At 39.8% G+C, this 21,051-nt stretch overlaps 1 protein-coding gene across 2 annotated transcripts in view; it reads right to left on the reverse strand.

Moving 5' to 3' along the window:
- Positions 1–343: 343 nt before the first annotated feature.
- Positions 344–21,051, reverse strand: part of LOC126273461 (serine/threonine-protein phosphatase 2A activator-like) — a 204,537-nt gene continuing 183,829 nt past the window's right edge. Inside the window, exons 7-8 of one of the 2 annotated variants that reach the window (XM_049977018.1) lie at positions 17,982–18,092; positions 344–586 (exon numbers count right to left, since the gene is read on the reverse strand). In XM_049977018.1, coding sequence (XP_049832975.1) covers positions 485–586; positions 17,982–18,092 — 213 coding nt within the window. In that variant the 3' untranslated portion in view covers positions 344–484. The remainder of the gene's footprint in view (positions 587–17,981; positions 18,093–21,051) is intronic. The other variant, XM_049977019.1, reaches the window with a different exon arrangement.

Below are 21,051 nucleotides of genomic sequence, written 5' to 3' on the forward strand. Positions count from 1 at the left end.
TGTCTCTTTTGCTTGTGTTCACCATCATTAGTTTTTATTGTTTTACTCGCTACTGTCATTTAGGCCCCTATATCTAACCTAACTTCAAGAACCATTGTGTGATTTACTCAAAAACCAGTCTCTTTTAAGTTATGATTTGGGTGCTTATGATTTCAACCTTTCTGTTCCTTAAGGCCAATAAGAGAGAGGGTGAAGGAGATCAGTAATACAATTCTGACCATTAAAGGTGCAACATGGTGGAGACAGCATGCAATAAATATCAAATTAGCATGACATGCACAACAAGCTTGAATGTGCAAATGATTAGTATTTCAGCACTACCACAAAAAGTTGAGAGGAACAACTGAAAGCTAGATCAGAATTTTATTGCACAATCTCATTGGGCTCCAAAGATAAGGCTGTATGCACTGAGAAAGCAATAAAGTTTATTTTCACAATTCAGGTATTTCCATAAATATTCTTAATAAACTGCGCCTAGAATCATTCAAAAAAATTTAAACAACCATTCAGGCTCTCTCGCGCATGGCTGCATTGTCATCAAGGAGCCAACAAGTGTTTGATGGACAATTTGAAATTTCCCCAGTACCTGTAAAGAAGAACAGTTATTAAGTGACACTATAAAAATAAGCTCTTTACACTATCAAAATATAAAAGTTTGGAATCCACTTTTTTTCAAATATCAAGCTTAGAGATCTTATATTTTCATAATGAAACATCCTGGATTTTCCATTGTTTGATCTTCACAATGAATGTTACGAAAAATAATGAAAAATTTATCGTCTTCCACAGCTAGTGGATAGTATACATTTTGGCGGTGATAGTTCACTGGCGAGGGATGGAGAAGTGGGGCTCATAGATCATTAGTTAAATCCCAAAGCTTTTCACGGTATCTCATTGACATGACATGTGACGCTGGTGATAAGTGATTTTTTCGCAGATGAGGCTGTTAATCTCTGTCGACCCATTGGTGCCATTTGAGAGAAAAGACTTATGTGCCAGAAGCAAGTCAGAGTCTGAAAGATTCCTTCTCAATGTCCTTACATAGCTTCTGTAGCACCTAGTGAAATCCCATTCATGATTGTGGCCGGAGTTCACAAACTCTTAAAACCATATGATGAGACAAGTCACATGACATATTCTCCATATACTTCCTCCAAAACATTTGTTAGGGGACTTGGATAATATCTGTACACTGCTGCACATATACTGTCAAGCTCAATAATGGCTGCCACTCTTGCTTTGACAAATGAGGTAAGTCACAGTAATGGTTGCCAGCCTTGCTCTGAATCATGAAATAGAACTAAAAAATCATTTCTCATATATCACTAATGAGTGAATCAGTGCCCTGCAGTGATCCACTAGATTGCATCTGACAACTAGATTGGAAATGAATCCTGCAAACAGTCTCTATACCATCACCAATTGGTAGCCACCAGTAGCCCTTGAGGGCTGTGAGCTGCTCTCCGACCACTCCAGCTTCCAGTCACTCCAGCAAATTACTTCACCATACAAGTCTTTGAGCCAATCAGTCTTCAGAGCAGAATTTAAGGACTTCAACTGGCTATTTTCTGTCATAGTCATAGTACCACTGTAAGCTGCTGCTGTCTTCTGACTCTTTCAGAAGTTTGTTCCCAAAGGGTATTATGAAGTGCCAGTCAGCCTGTGGAAATCACTTGCATTGAAAACAGCCAGGTCAGGCCAGATCACCTCATTCTAGCCAGATTAGTGGAATTTTGTCCTTTATCTCCTAGATGGAGAATAGCTTCAATCCCAGGGCAACCAGACAACCAGTGCTGCCATTCATAGCAGCAATCAGCACTAGCTGATGGGCAATGTATGGAAATGATATGTTGCAAGTGTTTCTCCCCTAATTTCATTTCTGTAATAAATATTTCACTATCTAACAAGAAATATTACATTGAACAAGTACTTGCCATAAAAATAAAGGAAGATTATAGTTTAGCATTCCATTGATGATTAGAAGTGATTCATCAGTTTTTGTTGGATAGCATGGAGTACAAAATTAAATACATCCTTTTGAAGAAATTATACTAGCATATGCTGAAGTGATACTGAAAACTGCGAATACCCAAATCAGTATGGGCTACTGAAAAATTATAATGTTACTCTTCCTGAGTTTGAGCTTAATGTTTTAAGTGCTACGCCACTTTGCTCAGTTATCACATACAACTGTCATCAATAAAACACATTGTGATATTGGAAACAAAGGGAACTATGTTTCAGTAATGAAGGAAGATCAGGATTTGACACATAATTGATGATGATGGCATTGAAAATAGAGCAAAAATGTTCAGTTTGGCATAAGGATGGATAAGGAAATCAACCATGTTCTTTCCAACAGAACAATTGTGGCATTTTCCCAAAACAATTTAGGGAAACTATGAAAACTAAAAGCTGGATTATAAGACTGGGATTGCACCACCATCCATCTGACTTGCAAGTCCAGAGTCCTAACACTGTGCCATCTTTCTCAGTAACTCTATTTCAGTTTTTTGTAATATCCTGGGAACATCATGAAAATGAGATACACCATTCAGATCCCAACATTAATAGGTGTACACATAATTTTTCATGTTCCAAGAAAGGAAAAGTCATGTTTCTGGATGACAGATACCACTGTGAATGTTTTCTGTCATTACCAGATGGTTTTGTTGAATTGGAAAATTTTAGTACCTGCTCTCACATCAAAATGTGTAAAGACTTCAATGAGTACTGTAGCAGAATATTGTCAAAATATCTTTCAAAAAACCAAAAGAAACTTTTCTCAGATGTAAAGGCTGTTAGTGGCACCACAGTTACTCACAGATGAGACAGAAACTGAAATTGAGAGTAGTAAAGTAAAAGTATAAATGCTAAACTCCATTTTCACAGGAAAACCCAGAAGTATTGACCAAATTTAATTTTCATACCACTGAAGAGATGAATGAAGAGATATTAATGTCAGTGACTTCAAGAAATAACTCAAATTGTAAAACTGAACAAAGCTCCAGGGCCCTATCACATTCTAGACTGAATTTGTGGCTGAGTTAGGCCATCTTCTAATTATAATCTACTGTAGATCCCTCAAACAAAACATGCCCAGTAGTTGGAAGAAAGCACAGGTCACTCCCTTCTACAAGAAGGATAGCAAATGTGATCCACAAAACTACTGTCCAGTATCCCTGAAATCCCTGTAGAATCAAGCTCAAATGTAATGAGGCATTTCAAACAGGATGATTCCTCCATGTCAACTAACATCGATTCCAGGAACAGATTATCTGAAACCTAATCCACACTTTTTTTACATGACACACTGAAAGTCATGGATCAAGGTAGTCAGGTAGAAGCCTTATTTCTTTATATCTGAAAAGCATTTTAATAGTACCACATCTATGTTTATTATCAAAAGTACAACTGTACAGGGTATCAAGCAATATTTGTGACTGGATTGAGGATTTTTTTTTTGCCTCAGTATAGGAAAAGCAAGAGGCAGACTGGTTCAAAGGTAAAATACTAGGGAAATTCTATCAGTCTACAAAGGAGACTGCATACAAAACACCCATGTGCCCCATCCTAAAATTTTACTCAAGTGTGTGGGACACATACCAAATGGAATTAACCAGTGATACTGAATGTTCACAAAGAAGATCAGCAGGATGCTGTACAGAGTGTCATGACATGAGTTTTGACACCGAAGCATGTGCCGAATTGTCTGTTCTTCTCCACAGTCACACTGAATATCATTTGGATCAGTGTATCTCCATCTTGCCAAGTTAACTTTTGATCTTCCAACTCCAATGTTTTTTAGGTTAGAAGGCCTCGGGAAAGTGCGGGATGGGCTGCAATGTCAAAGGGTGCTTGGCAATTACAGGACGTGCTTGGATCAAGGAACAGTCGGAATTATAGTTGTAAATTGTTGTAGTTGCGCTGGAAAAGTCCCTGAGCTTCAAGCGCTAATAGAAAGCACAGAAGCTGATATCGTTATAGGTACAGAAAGCTGGCTAAAGCCTGAAATAAGTTCTGCAGAAATTTTTACGAAGTCTCAGACGGTGTTCAGGAAAGATAGATTAGGCAGAATTGGTGGTGGAGTGTTTGTGTCTGTCAGTAGTGGTTTATCTTGTAATGAAATCGAAGTAGATACTCCATGCGAATTGGTGTGGATGGAGGTTATACTTAACAGCCGAATTAAGTTAATAATTGGCTCCTTCTACCGACCCCCAGACTCCGATGATACAGTTGCGGAACAGTTCAGAGAAAGTTTGAGTCTCGTAACAAATAAATACCCCACTCACACGGTTATAGTTGGTGGGGACTTCAACCTATCCTCGATATGTTGGCAAAAATACTTGCTCAAAACCGGTGGTAGGCAGAAAACGTCTTCAGAGATTGTCCTAAATGCATTCTCCGAAAATTATTTCGAGCAGTTAGTCCACGAACCCACGCGAATTGTAAATGGTTGCGAAAACACACTTGACCTCTTGGCCACAAACAATCCAGAGCTGATAGAGAGCATCATGACTGATACAGGGATTAGTGATCACAAGGTCATTGTAGCTAGGCTCAATACCATTTCTTCCAAATCCATCAGAAACAAATGCAAAATAATTGTATTTAAAAAAGTGGATAAAGTGCCACTAGAAGCCTTCCTAAAAGACAATTTCCATTCCTGCCGAACTGACTATGCAAATGTAGATGAGATGTGGCTCAAATTCAAAGATATTCATACCTCATAAATTGGTAAGAGATGGAACGGATCCCCCATGGTACACAAAAAAGGTCCGAACGCTGTTACAGATGCAACGGAAAAAGCATGCGAAGTTCAGAAGAACGCGAAATCCCGAAGATGGGCTAAAATTTACAGACGCGCGAAATTTGGCACGTACTTCGATGCGAGATGCCTTTAACAGGTTCCACAACGGAACATTGTCTCGAAATTTGGTAGAAAGTCCGAAGAAATTCTGGTCGTATGTAAAGTACACAAGCGGCAAGACGCAGTCAATACCTTCGCTGCGCAGAGCCGATGGTACTGTTATCGACGACTGTGCCGCTAAAGCAGAGTTATTGAACGCAGCTTTCCGAAATTCCTTCACCAGGGAAGACGAATGGAATATTCCAGAATTTGAAACACGAACATCTGCTAGCATGAGTTTCTTAGAAGTAGATACCTTAGGGGTTGCAAAGCAACTCAAATCGCTTGATACGGGCAAGTCTTCAGGTCCAGATTGTGTACCGATTAGGTTCCTTTCAGATTATGCTGATACTATAGCTCACTACTTAGTACTCATATACAACCGCTCGCTCACCAATAGATCTGTACCTACGGATTGGAAAATTGCGCAGGTCGCACCAGTGTTCAAGAAGGGTAGTAGGAGTAATCCATTTAACTACAGACCTATATCATTGACGTCGGTTTGCAGCAGGGTTTTGGAGAATATACTGTATTCAAACATTATGAATCACCTCGAAGGGAAGGATCTATTGACACGTAATCAGCATGGCTTCAGAAAACATCGCTCTTGTGCAACGCAGGTAGCTCTTTATTCGCACGAAGTAATGGCCGCTGTCAACAGGGGATCTCAAGTTGATTCCGTATTTCTAGATTTCCGGAAAGCTTTTGACACCGTTCCTCACAAGTGACTTCTAATCAAGCTGCGGCGCTATGGGGTATCGTCTCAGTTATGCGACTGGATTCGTGATTTCCTGTCGGGAAGGTCGCAGTTCGTAGTAATAGACGGCAAATCATCGAGTAAAACTGAAGTGATATCAGGTGTTCCCCAGGGAAGCGTCCTGGGACCTCTACTGTTCCTGATCTATATAAATGACCTGGGTGACAATCTGAGCAGTTCTCTTAGACTGTTCACAGATGATGCTGTAATTTACCGTCTAGTAAGGTCATCCGAAGACCAGTATCAGCTGCAAAGCGATTTAGAAGAGATTGCTGTATGGTGTGTCAGGTGGCAGTTGACGCTAAATAACGAAAAGTGTGAGATGATCCACATGAGTTCCAAAAGAAATCCGTTGGAATTCGATTACTCGATAAATAGTACAATTCTCAAGGCTGTCAATTCAAGTAAGTACCTGGGTGTTAAAATTACGAACAACTTCAGTTGGAAGGACCACATAGATAATATTGACGGGAAGGCGAGCCAAAGGTTGCGTTTCATTGGCAGGACACTTAGAAGATGCAACAAGTCCACTAAAGAGGCAGCTTACACTACACTCGTTCGTCCTCTGTTAGAATATTGCTGCGCGGTGTGGGATCCTTACCAGGTGGGATTGACGGAGGACATCGAAAGGGTGCAAAAAAGGGCAGCTCGTTTTGTATTATCGTGTTATAGGGGAGAGAGTGTGGCAGATATGATACACGAGTTGGGATGGAAGTCATTACAGCAAAGACGTTTTTCGTTGCGGCGAGACCTTTTTACGAAATTTCAGTCACCAATTTTCTCTTCCGAATGCGAAAATATTTTGTTGAGCCCAACCTACATAGGTAGGAATGATCATCAAAATAAAATAAGAGAAATCAGAGCTCGAACAGAAAGGTTTAGGTGTTCGTTTTTCCCGCTCGCTGTTCGGGAGTGGAATAGTAGAGAGATAGTATGATTGTGGTTCGATGAACCCTCTGCCAAGCACTTAAATGTGAATTGCAGAGTAGTCATGTAGATGTAGATGTAGATCTTCCAACTCCAGATCTCATTCTATTCAGGGACTTCCAAGTTGTCCATTCCACGTCATGGCCTGGAAGTAAAGCTTCAACAACTCTTTTCCAGCCAGGGAAAAAGTAGGCCATAGCCCTCCATAGTTGCAACCTAGCTTTTTCAGCAGTGGTTCTAAGTTCCTTTGATGTCCTAAGCAAACTCTTCCTTGACTTCAGTCATTGTGGATGCAGTTCATGCCCAACAGAGGATGGGTAATTTCCTGTTCCACTGCCTTTCTTTCCTTGTTGGCGGCTATCTCTCTTCGAACAGGTGGTGGTGCTATTACTGCAAGGCTGCAAGGTGGCAAAGCCATTTGGCTGGAGTGGATTTCAAGCAACCTGTTATAATTCTGCAGGTTTTGTTGAGAGCTTCATCCACCTGTTTGGCATGACTTGACTTAACACCAAACAGAACAGACATACTCTGCTGTAGAATAGCATAGTGCCATTGCAGATGTTCGGATTGTTTCAGGTTGACTACCCCAATCTGATCCGACTAGTTTCTGTAGGAGATTGTTCCTGGTGGAAACTTTCGACCTGCATTTCATGCAGTGCTTTTTGAAAGTGGGAGATCTATCAAGTGTCACTCCTAGGTATTTTGGAGTCTCATATGTTCCAGTTGGACCCCCAACCATACTATTTTGAACTTGCTAGTGACTTCCTCGTTTATCAAATGAAAATCAGACACTAGGGTCTTTGAAGGATTTGGTTTAAGCTGGTTTGTGTTGTAATCTCTGGAGAGATCTTCAAGGGCATTCGTAAGGTTGTTCTCCACTGATTCAAAATTTGTGCTCAAGGTGGATAGAGTGAGGTCATCACCATATAAGAAGCTCCTAGTGTTTGGGGCTATAGGATGGTCATTCATGTATATATTAAATGGAAGAGGAGCCAAAACACTTCCTTGTGGGAGGCCATTCTTCTGTAGTCTACATCGACTACGCTGTCTTTGAAAGTCGAAGAAGAACCTGCAATTCTGCAGAAGGGAGGCGATGAGTCTGGTTAGATCTAAGTCTTTGGTCAGATTGTAGACCTTTACTAGTAGTAGCTGGTGATTGACTCTATCATACACCACTAATAAGCAACAAATGCCACTCCTGTCACTTTCTGAGCTTCAAAGCCATCTTCTATAAACTGTGTGAGATTTAGCAGTTGTCCAGTACAACCTTTACCTGAACGAAATCCAGATTGATAAGGTATAAGTGAGAGATCAGTTGCAGTTGATAGGTGATTTAAAATCAGTCTTCCCAGCAATTTGTAAAAATGACAAAGTAGTGCAACTGGTCTAAAATTCTTTCGATCATCTCCTTTGCCAGGTTTCAGCTAAGCAATCACTTGACTCTTTCGCCATATATTAGGAATTTGGTTTCTGTTTACACAGTTATCAAAAAATTGGAGAATCCATTTCTTTGTATTTAAGCTGAAGTGTTTGATTTGTTCAGTTTGTATATCATTCAAGCCAGCTGATTTCCAATTTTTACTTTGTTTGATACCCTTCTGTAGTTTTTCCATGCTGAATAATGATGTAAGGTCATTACTCTCCTCTTGCTCTTCTCTTTTCAATATATGAATTGTACAAGTACCCTCTGATCTGAACTTCACAGTGGTTTTCAAAGTATAGAAGTAGCAGGTGTAGATGGGATGGTTTGAGTACCTGAGTGACATATGATTATACAGACATGATCAGATCTTAGTGAAATCTGTGCACATTTCTGGGGTGAGGAGTCTAAACAATAAATCATCAGTGCTGATTGTCAGCATCATCAGAAGTTTTGAATCTTTTGCAGTATATGAATGAATTATACAGACACAATTTACAGACCTGCTATCTGGTGAAGTAAACCTTTAAAATGAAATCAATAGATTGCTGTATGACATCCCTGAGAATGAGAAATTGTGGGCACTAGTGATGACATAAATAACTCACAGGAGATGTAGCAGTGCTGTAATCGAGCAGATACATCATTTCAGTTAAATGTAGGGCAGCACATGCAACTGTTATGTGTTAATACAGTATACTCTATACTATTACTAGAAAGGTACAAATGATGTTTTTGTGATATCTGACATCCTTGATGTGACCTTGACCATATTTCCACACAAACTCACTAGCTGGCAGGGCTGTGCTTAGCAACGCACTGTTTGGGTTCTTGACTTATTAGTTACAGTGACACAATGGATGCCAATAGTGAGCAAAAAGTGAACATTAAGTTCTGCATTAAGGTACAGAAAACCCCTAGAGAAATGTGGACAACGATTAAGCAAGCACGTACAGGTGAGGAACTTCCAAGAAGTCATGTTTTCAAGTGACACATAGGATTTAATGAAGGCAGAGATTCAGTACAAAATAATTCTAGAGCTGATCACCCATCTACAGCACATACTGAAGCAAACATGGAGCAGGTAATGCAGTTATTGTAAGAAGACCATCATGTAACTATGCATGCAATATCAGAAGAACTTAATTTGAATCATGATGAGTGTCATAAGATTTTACGTGAAGATTTAGGAAAACAGAAACTTAATGCAAAACTTGTCTCTCACACATTAACAGATGAACAGAAAGATGAAAGACAAAGAATTTATACTGAACTACTGGACAGAGCCAGACATGATCCCATATTCCTGTCAAAGATTATTGCTGGGGATGAAAGTTGGTGCTACCAGTACAACCATCACACAAAGCAAAGTTCTGTTTGGCAGAGTATTGGACCACCAGCCTCAAAAATAGTCAAATGACAACCTTCAAGAGACAATGTTGATTACAGTCTTTGATAGTAAAGGATTAATTGACCATGAGTACTTTCCTCTAGATCATCAAAGTCTTGAAACATTTGCAATAATCAATTCGATGTTGTCGCCCTGATCTGTGGTATTCACAGGGCCCATCTTACTGCATGACAATGCAAGAACCCATACTTCTTTATCTGTTACTGAGTGTTTGGCCAGATATTCTGTTTCTGCCATTCCACATCCACCATATTCAATCGACCTCTCACCACGCAATTTTTTCTTCAGGCAACTGAAAGGAAAACTTTATCACGACATTGCAGACATCCAACAGGCTATGACAAATGAGCTTAGTAGCATCTCAGTTGAAAATTTCCCTGCTTGCTTCCAAGACCTCCAGAAATGTTGGGAACAGTTTATAGATATCCAAGGGGACTACCGCAATGGGAGCTAGGATCATTACTTGGTAAGTGCAATTTTCTATTTAAAAAAAACACAGTCCTGGAGCTTTTCTGACAAAGGGAGTACAATGGGAAGAATGTCAATAATTAATAACTAATCTGCTCTTAGTATTATACACTTCTTGTTCACAAAAATATTTTAAGCCATGAATGCTTACAATAGCTTCAGCCTTTGGCTGTAATCCTATGAAAATTAAGAGGAACAGGGTTTCTATTTTTCACTAGGTGGCACTACAGATACCCTGAAGTTTACTTTTCCACATACTTCAAGATGTCACGGTATAACCCAGAGTATTATGTCAAGTGGCTGCCTGTCTAGATGAGTAGTTAGCCCCGGTGAAGGGCGTGGCTTTGATTCCCAGCCAGATCACAAATTTTCCCTACTGAGGGACTGGTTGTAGTACTGTCCTCAATATTTAGTCATCATCAACATGAAAGTCACCAAAGTGGCTTCAATTTTTTTTAAATATTTGCACCAGACACGTGAACTCCCCAAAACGTGACTCCCAACCTGAAGTATGCCATACACACATTTCATTTCATTATTTCAACAAACATCACTTAGTGAAAATGTAGCAATGTGTTAAGATATTGATTGGATTGTCCACAAGATAAGAAATGATGTGAAGAGCAAACATTACTTACTTAGCTGTTTGAAAAGCTCAATAATGTTTCTTAAAATTCAATTTTTTTTCAACAAATCTGATGCATTCTACACTAGTTATAAAATCATGTTCACATGTTATGTTTATCATTTGTGTTTTTTCCACTTTGTGTACAAAAATATACATGCAGATTTCCTTGCAATTTATTTAGTAGAGTGTACTTCCATAGACAATCACTTAATAATTGCACAGATCAGGCACACTGCCTTGCTGGAACACAGAGCACATTTTTTCTTTTATATTTTAGTCTCTGGTTACATAAATGGTATCATAATCAGTTTCAACTTCTTAGTAAGTCGCCATCAGATCATTTGAATATGTTATGTAGTAACTCACCACAGTATCATGTGAAGTTGTACTTTGACTAGTTACTGTGTAAAGTACTCTACTTGCTAGCAAATTATGATATCATTTGTGTGACCTGAGTCTGAAAGACATAAGTTAAAAAATTCACTTTACAATTTTTTTAAAGACATTACAAATTCCTTCCATAGCAGTCAAACTTACAGCATTAACTGTTGCACCTGTGTCACATGCAAAACCACTTTTAACTCTGATTGACATGTCTTAAAAAGTATGTCATTTACATACACAAAGAGAAGTAGTTGAATTTAATTTGACCCCCTGCTGCTCCAATGCTAAGTTCTTCCCATTCACTAATATTTTCTCTCCTCTCTGTATTGTTTAACTTGTTTAGCACCATTTTTTGCATTCTCTTTGCTTAGTATAATTGAAAACAGTTATTTTTAATACAATTAATTCTATAACCGTTTACATGTCGAGGAGAATAGCATGTTCTACATAATCAAATGATTTGGATAGATCACAAAAAATAGCAGCTGGAAGTATTTCTTTATTTAACACTTGTGATAGTTCATTAGTGAATATATAAATAGCATTCTCAATTGAGCAAGCCTTCTTGAGCCCAAACTGCAATGTATTAAGAATATAAGATCTGTTCTAATACAATACTATTTTTGTGTGCTGCCATTTTTCACAAATCCAACACACAATGATCTGAAGCAAGTACAGTGTTAGGGATCATTCACAGTTAGTTGTTTATTCACACAAACTCCATTTGACATTGACATAGACCTGTCAGCTTCATGCAACACAGTTAAAATTTGACAAGTATGCAGGCACATAATTGCATAAAGACTTAGTTAATTCCAAAATTAATTTTACACTATTCATTCACATCTCACCAATAGTAATTGCACACACTACAGCCACACACACTATATGCACATCCTACTACTAACATCAGTACTACAGTGATATCCCAGCTTCTCTGTAACTTTCTTTGTATATCCCCATTTGACTCTCTGAAAACTGAGTCATCACTCCATAATGAAGGAGTAGTGAGTTCTGGAAGACAAAAGAAAGTTCAAATTTTCCATTGCAGATCTTTGGTATACAATTTCCTGGTAGCTTTCATTGTACTCTGAAAGCTTATTTTAGAATGACAAAGATGTTTGACTCTTTAATTTTATGTACCATACATTTTTTTCCCAGCCTCCTCCTCTGTATTATTTAAGTAATCCATTGCCGTATAGTATTGGTGTATGCTTCAGCTGTTTTTTTTTAACATGTTGCTATTGGTTATCTCTTTTATTTTCTTGGACAATTTATTATAAAATTTGATTCATGGCAGAAAATAACATTTTATTTTTTGTTTAATTGTTCTTGGTATTTTTTATCACATCTGGCCATTGTTACATGATCGTGTAAAGTTGTTAATCTTATAACAACCAATATTTTTCTCTAGGGAAAATCCAGGATGGAATGTAACAATATTTACAGTAGTTGCTACTCACCATATAGCAGAGATGCTGAGTCACAGAAAGGCACAACAAAAAGACTGTCAGAAAATGAACTTTGATGACGAAGGTCTTTGTCAAAGATAGAACATACACACACACATTCATACACACACACACACACACACACACACACACACACATGTACACAACTCACACATGCATGACTGCTCTCTCTGGCTGCTGAGGCCACACTGTGAACAGTTGCGCACAACGGGAGACACAACTGGGTCTTGGGGAATAAGGAGGAGTCTGTGGCAGGGAGGGGAAGGGAAAGCAGGGTAGGTGGTGGGGGATGGTAAAGTTCTGTTTGAGGGAGCATACAGGGACAAGGCGGAGAGAGGATAGGGCAGCTAGGTGCAGTCAGCAGGTTAGACAGAGGGCAGAAGGTTAGCGGAAAAGGAGAGAAGTAAAAAGATTGTGTGTGTTTGTGGAATATAGGACTATATAGTGCTTGAATGGGAACAGGTAGTCACTAGAGGGTAAAGACAAGGAATAACGAAGGTCAAGGCCAAGAGAGTCACAGGAAAATAGGACATTTTGCAGGGCGAGTTCCCACCTGCACAATTCAGACAAGCTGGTGTTGGTGGTAAGGATCCAGATGGCACAAGCTGTGAAGCAGTCATAGAAATGAAGACCATTGTGTTGGGCTACATGCTCAGCAATGGGGTGGTCCAGCTGTTTCTTGGCCACAGTTTGTCAGTGGCCATTCATGTGGGCATACGCCTTGATAGTTGCTACACTCACATAGAATGCAGCACAGTGACAGCAGCTTAGCTTGTACATCACATAACTGGTTTCACAGGTAGCCCTGCCTTTGATGGGATAGGTGATGCTTGTGACCGGACTGGAGTAGCTGGTGGTGGGAGGATGTATGGGATAGGTCTTGCATCTAGGTCTATTACAGGAACATGAGCCTTGAGGTAAGGGCTTGAGAGCAGAAGTTCTGAAGAGATGGATGAGGATATCGTGCAGGTTCAGTGGGGGGCAGTATAAATTGTGGGAGAGGTGGGAAGGTTAATGAGTAGGACATTCCTCATTTAAGGGCATGACAAGAGGTAGTGAAAACCCTGGCGGAGAATGTGATTCGGATGCTCCAGTCCTGGGTGGTACTGAGACACAAAGGGAATATTCCTCAGTGACCAGATAGTGGGACTTTGGGAGGTGGTGGGCGATTGGAGAGATAAGGCATGGGAGATCTGGTTTTGTGCAAGGTTGGGAGACTAGTTGCAGTCTGTGAAGGCCTCAGTGATATCCTAACTGTATTTCGAGAGGGACAGCTCATCAGTACAGATGCAACAGCCGTGGGTGGCTAGGCTGTATGGAGGAGACTTCTTGGTAAGGAACGAGTGGCCACTGTAAAAGTGGAGCTATCGCTGGTGGTTTGTATGTTTGATATGTACAGTGGTACTGATGTAGCCATCTTTGAGGTAGAGGTGAACATTGAGGAAGGTGATTTGTTGGGTTGAGTAGGACCAGGTGAAGTGAATGGGGGAGAAAGCATTGAGGTTCTGGATGAATATGGTTAGGTTGTATTCACCCTTGAGGATGTCATCAATGAATCTGAACCAGATGAGGGGCTTGGGATCCTAGGTGTTAATGAAGGATTCCTCTAGAGGGACCATGAATAGGTTGGCATAGTATGGTGCCATGTGAGTGCTCATAGCAGTACCCGGGATTTGTTTGAAGGTAATTCCTTCAAAGGTGAAGTAACTGTTGAAGAGGATGTAGTTGGTTATGGTGATTAGGAAGGAGGTTGTAGGTTTAGAATCCATGTGGTACTGGGAAAAGTTGTATTCACTGACGGTAAGGCCATGGGCAATTATAATGTTAGAGTACAGGGAGGTGGCATCAGTAGTGACAAGCAGGGCACCATGTGCTAAAGGAACAGGAACTGTGGAGAGACGGTGTAGGAAGTGTGGGACTGAAGGTGAAATGGAGGAGAGAGGGACAGGGCTGGGGTAAGGAAGAGGCAGGAGGGGGAAAGGATGTGACAGAGGCAAAAACTGAAGAAAGTGACACTGGATGGAGTTAAATATTTTTGGCGAGCCTCAGCAAAAAAACAGGTGGTTCAGGGACTTGTACTCTTGGATCTTCTTTTCTCTCTTGTGAGGAGGGAAATCCAGCAAGCGAGGGGAGTGGTGGTCATGATAATTGATGCACAGAGGTGGTGGAACACAGGGGCTTCTCTCATGAACTGGGTGCCCAGTCGCCATACAGAGGGTCCGCTGTACAGCCAGAAGACATATGTCCAAAACGCAGGTGCTGAAAGCACATCATGGGTTGTGGGACATACAGCTTCACATCACATCTGCAGCACATAAACTTGACCTTCTAGGAGGTATCCCCTCAAAAGCCAGAATGAAGGCACTGGTATAAGTGTGGTTGTCTTTGCGACCCTTCTGCACACATCAAACAAAGTGAACACTGAGGTGGTCCAGATTAGCGCGGAGTTCCTCATCAGTTTGCAGGATGGGGACCCTATGAAAAATCCCTCTCTGGACCATATTCAGAGATGGGTGAGGGGTAATAGACACTGGAATTTTGCCAAGACAATCACAAGCATGAAGAGCTGCAGGTTTATATGTGGTCAAACCTCAAGCGAACCCTAAACACCAAAAAGGAAGAAAGAACAGGCAGAAGGAACAAAATTGCAAGCAAGACAGGGAATCAGTTGGATAGCCAGGTTGGTATATATAAAAACACTGAGAAAGGAGAGGAGGGGGCAACGGGGAAGGAGGGAGGCTAGGGAGGAAGGCCAGTGTGAAAGAAATACAGCCAGGGATAGAATCCTTTACGGTCCCTCATACAAAATCAAGTAGGGGTAATGCAGGAGCAGGTTTAATAATGAATAAAAAAAATAGGAGTGCGGGTAAGCAACTACCAACAGCATAGTGAATGCATTATTGTGGCCAAGATAGATACGAAGCCCACACCTACTACAGTAGTACAAGTTTATATGCAAACTAGCTCTGCAGATGATGAAGAAATTGAAGAAATGTATGATGAAATAAAAGAAATTATTTAGATAGTGAAGGGTGATGAAAATTTAATAGTCATGGATGGCTGGAATTCAGTAGTAGGAAAAGGGAGAGAAGGAAATGTAGTAGGTGAATATGGATTGGGGGAGAGAAATGAAAGAGGAAGCCGCCTGGTAGAATTTTGCACAGAGCACAACTTAATCATAGCTAACACTTGGTTTAAGAACCATGAAAGAAGGTTGTATACATGGAAGAACCCTGGAGATACTAAAAGGTATCAGATAGATTATATAATGGTAAGACAGAGATTTAGGAATCAGGTTTTAAATTGTATGACATTTCCGGGGGCAGATGTGGACTCTGACCACAATCTATTGGTTAAGAACAGTAGATTAAAATTGAAGAAACAGCAAAAAGGTGGGAATTTAAGGAAATGGGACCTGGATAAACTGAAAGAACCAGAGGTTGTAGAGAGTTTCAGGGAGAGCATAAGGGAACAACTGACAGGAATGGGGGAAAGAAATACAGTAGAAGAAGAACGGGTAGCTCTGAGGGATGAAGTAGAGAAGGCAGCAGAGGATCAAGTATGTAAAAAGACGAGGGCTAGTAGAAATCCTTGAGTAAGAGAAGAGATAATGAATTTAATTGATGAAAGGAGAAAATACAAAAATGCAGTAAATGAAGCAGGCAAGAAAGAAAACAAACGTCTCAAAAATGAGATCAACAGGAAGTGCAAAATGGCTAAGCAGACATGTCTAGAGGACAAATGTAAGAATGTAGAGGCTTGTCTCACTAGGGGTAAGATAGATATTGCCTACAGGAAAATTAAAGAGACCTTCAGAGAAAAGAGAGCCACTTGTATGAATATCAAGAGGTCAAATGGAAACCCAGTTCTAAGCAAAGAAGGGAAAGCAGAAAGGTGGAAGGAGTATATAGAGGATCTATACAAGGGCAATGTACTTGAGGACAATATTATGGAAATGGAAGAGGATGTAGATGAAGATGAAATAGGAGATACGATACTGTGTGAAGAGTTTGACATAGCACTGAAAGAACTGAGTCGAAACAAGGCCCAGGGATTGACAACATTCCATTAGAACTACTGACGGCCTTGGGAGAGCCAGTCCTGACAAAACTCTACCATCTGGTGAGCAAGATGTATGAGAACGGGCGAAATACCCTCAGACTTCAAGAGGAATATAATAATTCCAATCCCAAAGAAAGCAGGTGTTGACAGATGTGAAAATTACCAAACTATCAGCTGCAAAATACTAATGCGAATTCTTTGCAGACGAATGGAAAAACTAGTAGAAGCTGACCTCGGGGAAGATCAGTATGGAACATGTGAGGCAATACTGACTCTACGACTTATCTTAGAAAATAGATTAAGGAAAGGCAAACCTACATTTCTAGCATTTGTAGACTTAGAGAAAGCTTTTGACAATGTTGACTGGAATGCTCTCTTTCAAATTCTTAAGGTGGCAGGGGTAAAATATAGGGAGCAAAAGGCTATTTACAATTTGTACAGAAACCAGATGGCAGTTATAAGAGTCAAGGGGCATGAAAGGGAAGCAGCAGTTGGGAAGGGAGTGAGACAGGGTTGTAGCCTGTCCCCAATGTTATTCAATCTGTATATTGAGCAAGCAGTAAAGGAAACAAAAGAAAAATTCGGAGTAGGTATTAAAATCCAGGGAGAAGAAATAAAAACTTTGAGGTTCACTGATGACACCGTAAGTCTGTCAGAGACAGCAATGGACTTGGAAGAGCAGTTAAATGGAATGGATAGTGTCTTGAAAGAAGGATATAAGATGAACATCAACAAAAGCAAAACGAGGATAATAGAATGTAGTCGAATTAAGTCGGGTGATGCTGAGGGAATTAGATTAGGAAATGAGACACTTAAAGTAGTAAAGGAGTTTTGCTATTTCGGGAGCAAAATAACTGACGATGGTCAAAGTAGAGAGGATATAAAATGTAGACTGGCAATGGCAAGGAAAGCGTTTCTGAAGAAGAGAAATTTGTTAACATCGAGTATAGATTTAGGTGTCAGGAAGTTGTTTCTGAAAGTATTTGTATGGAGTGTAGCCATGTATGGAAGTGAAACATGGATGATAAATAGTTTGGACAAGAAGAGAATAGAAGCTTTCGAAATGTGGTGCTACAGAAGAATGCTGAAGATTAGATGGGTAGATCACATAAGTAATGAGGAGATATTGAATAGAACTGGGGAGAAGAGAAGTTTGTGGCACAACTTGACAAGAAGAAGGGTCTGGTTGGTAGGACATGTTATGAGGCATCAAGGGATCACAAATGTAGCATTGGAGGGCTGTGTGGAGAGTAAAAATCGTAGAGGGAGACCAAGAGATGACTACACTAAGCACATTCAGAAGGATGTAGGTTGCAGTAGGTACTGGGAGACGAAGAAGCTTGCACAGGATAGAGTAGCATGGAGAGCTGCATAAAACCAGTCTCAGGACTGAAGACAACAACAACTTATCAATCACCATGCTGAATGTCAGCTGCTACTAATTACCAAAAGTTCCAGTCCCATTGACCATTATCCCTGTAGCATTCATTTCTGGAATTGCACTAACACCCACCACACACACTAGAAGTAAAAGGATACTCACATCTTCCCGGTATCTTATGTTAAGTAGATGCTCATTTATTTTGGGCCACGAAGGAACACCACTAAGATTCCACAGCTGGATGGAGTGTTCAGCAATACTGCTACCTCTTATCTGCAATGGTGAAAGTAATTAAGGTAAATGTAGTCATCATAAAGCAAAAACACCATACATGTCAAAGTACAGCAGCATTTATCACATTTTAAAATTTAGCACTACTGCAATTTCAAATCAGTAACAAATAAAAAATAGTACTTTGTCAATATCACTGCAAGACATTCCACAGAACTGAGAACTGACTTCAGGGTTGAAGATAAAGTTGACAATGTTGTCAGAAATGTTATTTATAATGCTCAAAATATACACATCAACTTCCTTCAAATAGACTTTCATGCTGTAGTATGACCTTACCAAATGAATGAGACTTTCAAGGAATATGAGGATTTTCTAATGATGTGCCTTAGAGAAACAAGTTTGAAGGCAAATATGAGTAATGGAGATAAAATATTTTGACACTTAAAACAAACTCTGCTAGTTTAGTGAATCAGAGCTATGCATTAAAAGCAATAAATTGAAAACCAGTCTGCATATAAATCTGATTCTCACTCCAACTCCTGGTCAGTATCAGTATTTATTAATCCTACAAGTACAGTCTATATGAGTCTGGATCACCTTCCTGTGTTGCGAACTTTCATTCCACGATGAAGATGTTGAAAGGGTTTTATGGCACTTGACAATGAGTCTTAGGCATTAAACACACACACACAAAATGCACATGCATGCACATATGGACCAAAATGTTAGATTATTTAAATGATATTTAAAACTGATAAAAATTAGTTCAGAAGATGACAAAAAAAATAGACTGAAATGCTACACCAGATTCATATGAATGGCTAATCACATAACTACAAATGGAAGTTCATGACTCTGTAACATGCTAAAATTTACAGTAAAATAGTGTAGGGTGGAGTCTTACTGCTCACAAAGTTTTAAAACACGTATCACATTCTTTTGACATCAATTAAAGTCGAGGGCAGGCACCCACTTAAGTTTGCTTCTGTCCTCTTGTCAGAATATAAAATGTAGTTTTATAATATACTGAAACTGAAATGGGTACATCACATGCACCACAACAACTGAGACCTCTTTTCAGAACAGAAAGCCATTTGTCAATGGACACGACAGTGTAAAGCAATAGATTAGCATGACTTTGTACCATTCCTGTGAGTAGAAGTGCCATGGTGAGACAGTTGGTTTCTCAACTGCAGCTTTTTGGCTGTGGCTTCCACCTACTCATCCTTCCAATGGATCATGACCTAATGACTGAACAGTAACATAACAAAGAAACAGTGGGTAAAGACCATAGGACATTTCTGACAAAATTTTTCTGGCTGCCGTGTATGTCTGCCTATTTTCCAGCCTCACACCATTCCCTGGTACCCAAAAAGTACTATAACCTTCTCTTAAATATTTAGCAGGTGAAGAGGATCATATATGAATCATTTTCTCTGCTGGATAGAAATGCTGAATGCCTGTAGCACACTCAGAAAATTGATTACAAGAAAATTTCTCCTTCGATTGCGCATTGTCTGCTCCCAGTGCCCTCAGAATTTTGTAGGAAACAGTCTTGTTCATTATGAATATTTCTGACAGGTGTATACTAAGGTTATGACTAGGGAAAACACACAGTAATCAAGGGTGCTCCCACCCATTTTGGACTTTTCATTTAAACTATAATAAAATTTCTGTGCTTCTCAAACATTTCATGAACAGAAGATTAGAAAACTACATTTGCAGTACTTTCTCTTTCAAAATATATAAGATCTAAAATCATTCTGATCCTCTTAAGGAGCCAAGCAGCCTTTTACTGCAGGCAGGTGTAAAACATTGATATTTTCCAAATGCAACAGCTTGAAAATATGTGTTAAAATGTCACACCCTGAACAGGGGGAGGGGTGATTCTACTAGAGTGAGCTTGTAATTGTTGTCTATTGCAGATTTTGTAGGTCTGTCACATCATGAGGAGTTTCCACCTCATGGAAAGTGGCAGCCTCTGCACAGAGTTGGAGATAGTTATGGTCCTAAAAAACCCTTTAGTCAGTTTGATTGCATTAATTTGGAGGGAATCTAGCATCTTCAGGTATGATGGTCTGTTAACCAATAAACAAAACAACCATAATTTAATCAAGATCATTAAAATGTCTGTAAAACTGAAGCAGGTGAGAGCTCTTTGAGAGACTTGGTTTCATGAGTACACCTGAATCCATACCCTGCAAACGAGTGTGAAGTGCACAGTAGAGTACCTCCAGTCATCCCACATGTTAATATTTTTTCCAGATCCATTTTTGTATGAAATGCAGAGAAAATGACTGCTTATATACCTACATGTGCACTGTAATTAGTCCAATATTACAGATCCTACGACAGCAATACATAGAGGGTTGTAGTAATCCCTATATTTCTCACTTAGAACAGGTCCTTCAAACTTTTTTAAGTAGGCTTTCACAGGATAATTCATGTCTGCCTCCAGAGGCCATTTTTTAGCAGTACCACTATGTTTTCCTATGATTCAAACAAATATGTATGTGACCATTTAATCAGATGACTTGACTGTCAGTAATTTTATGACTTCCATATTTGCCTTTAGCTGTACAATTTTATTGTATACTTTCTACAAGTTTTAGTTGTATCAAGTGCTATATCTGCAAGTAGTCAGATATCAACACATGCTTCAGAGCCCAAAAGGTAAAAATCTGAAGCCACAAGGTGGACAGGTCACCTGTAAAATTTGGAAATTTGTGGTAAGGACTGTGGGACCAAACTGCTGAGGTCATCAGTTCCTAGGCTTACACACTAATTAATCTAAGTTAACCTAACTTAGACTAATGACAACACTCACACCCATGTCCGAGGGAGGACTCGAACCTCCAAGGGGGGGAGCCACATGAACCGTAACAAGATGCCTTAGACCATACAGCTACACTGTGCGGGACATGCTACCTGTGGAAGAGAATATAACACCAAGTGGTATCTGAACTAAACATGGCTGACTGATGCCAGACAAGACACA

Source organism: Schistocerca gregaria, chromosome 5 (assembly GCF_023897955.1).
Source record: "Schistocerca gregaria isolate iqSchGreg1 chromosome 5, iqSchGreg1.2, whole genome shotgun sequence".
Classification (NCBI taxonomy): Eukaryota; Metazoa; Arthropoda; class Insecta; order Orthoptera; family Acrididae; genus Schistocerca; species Schistocerca gregaria.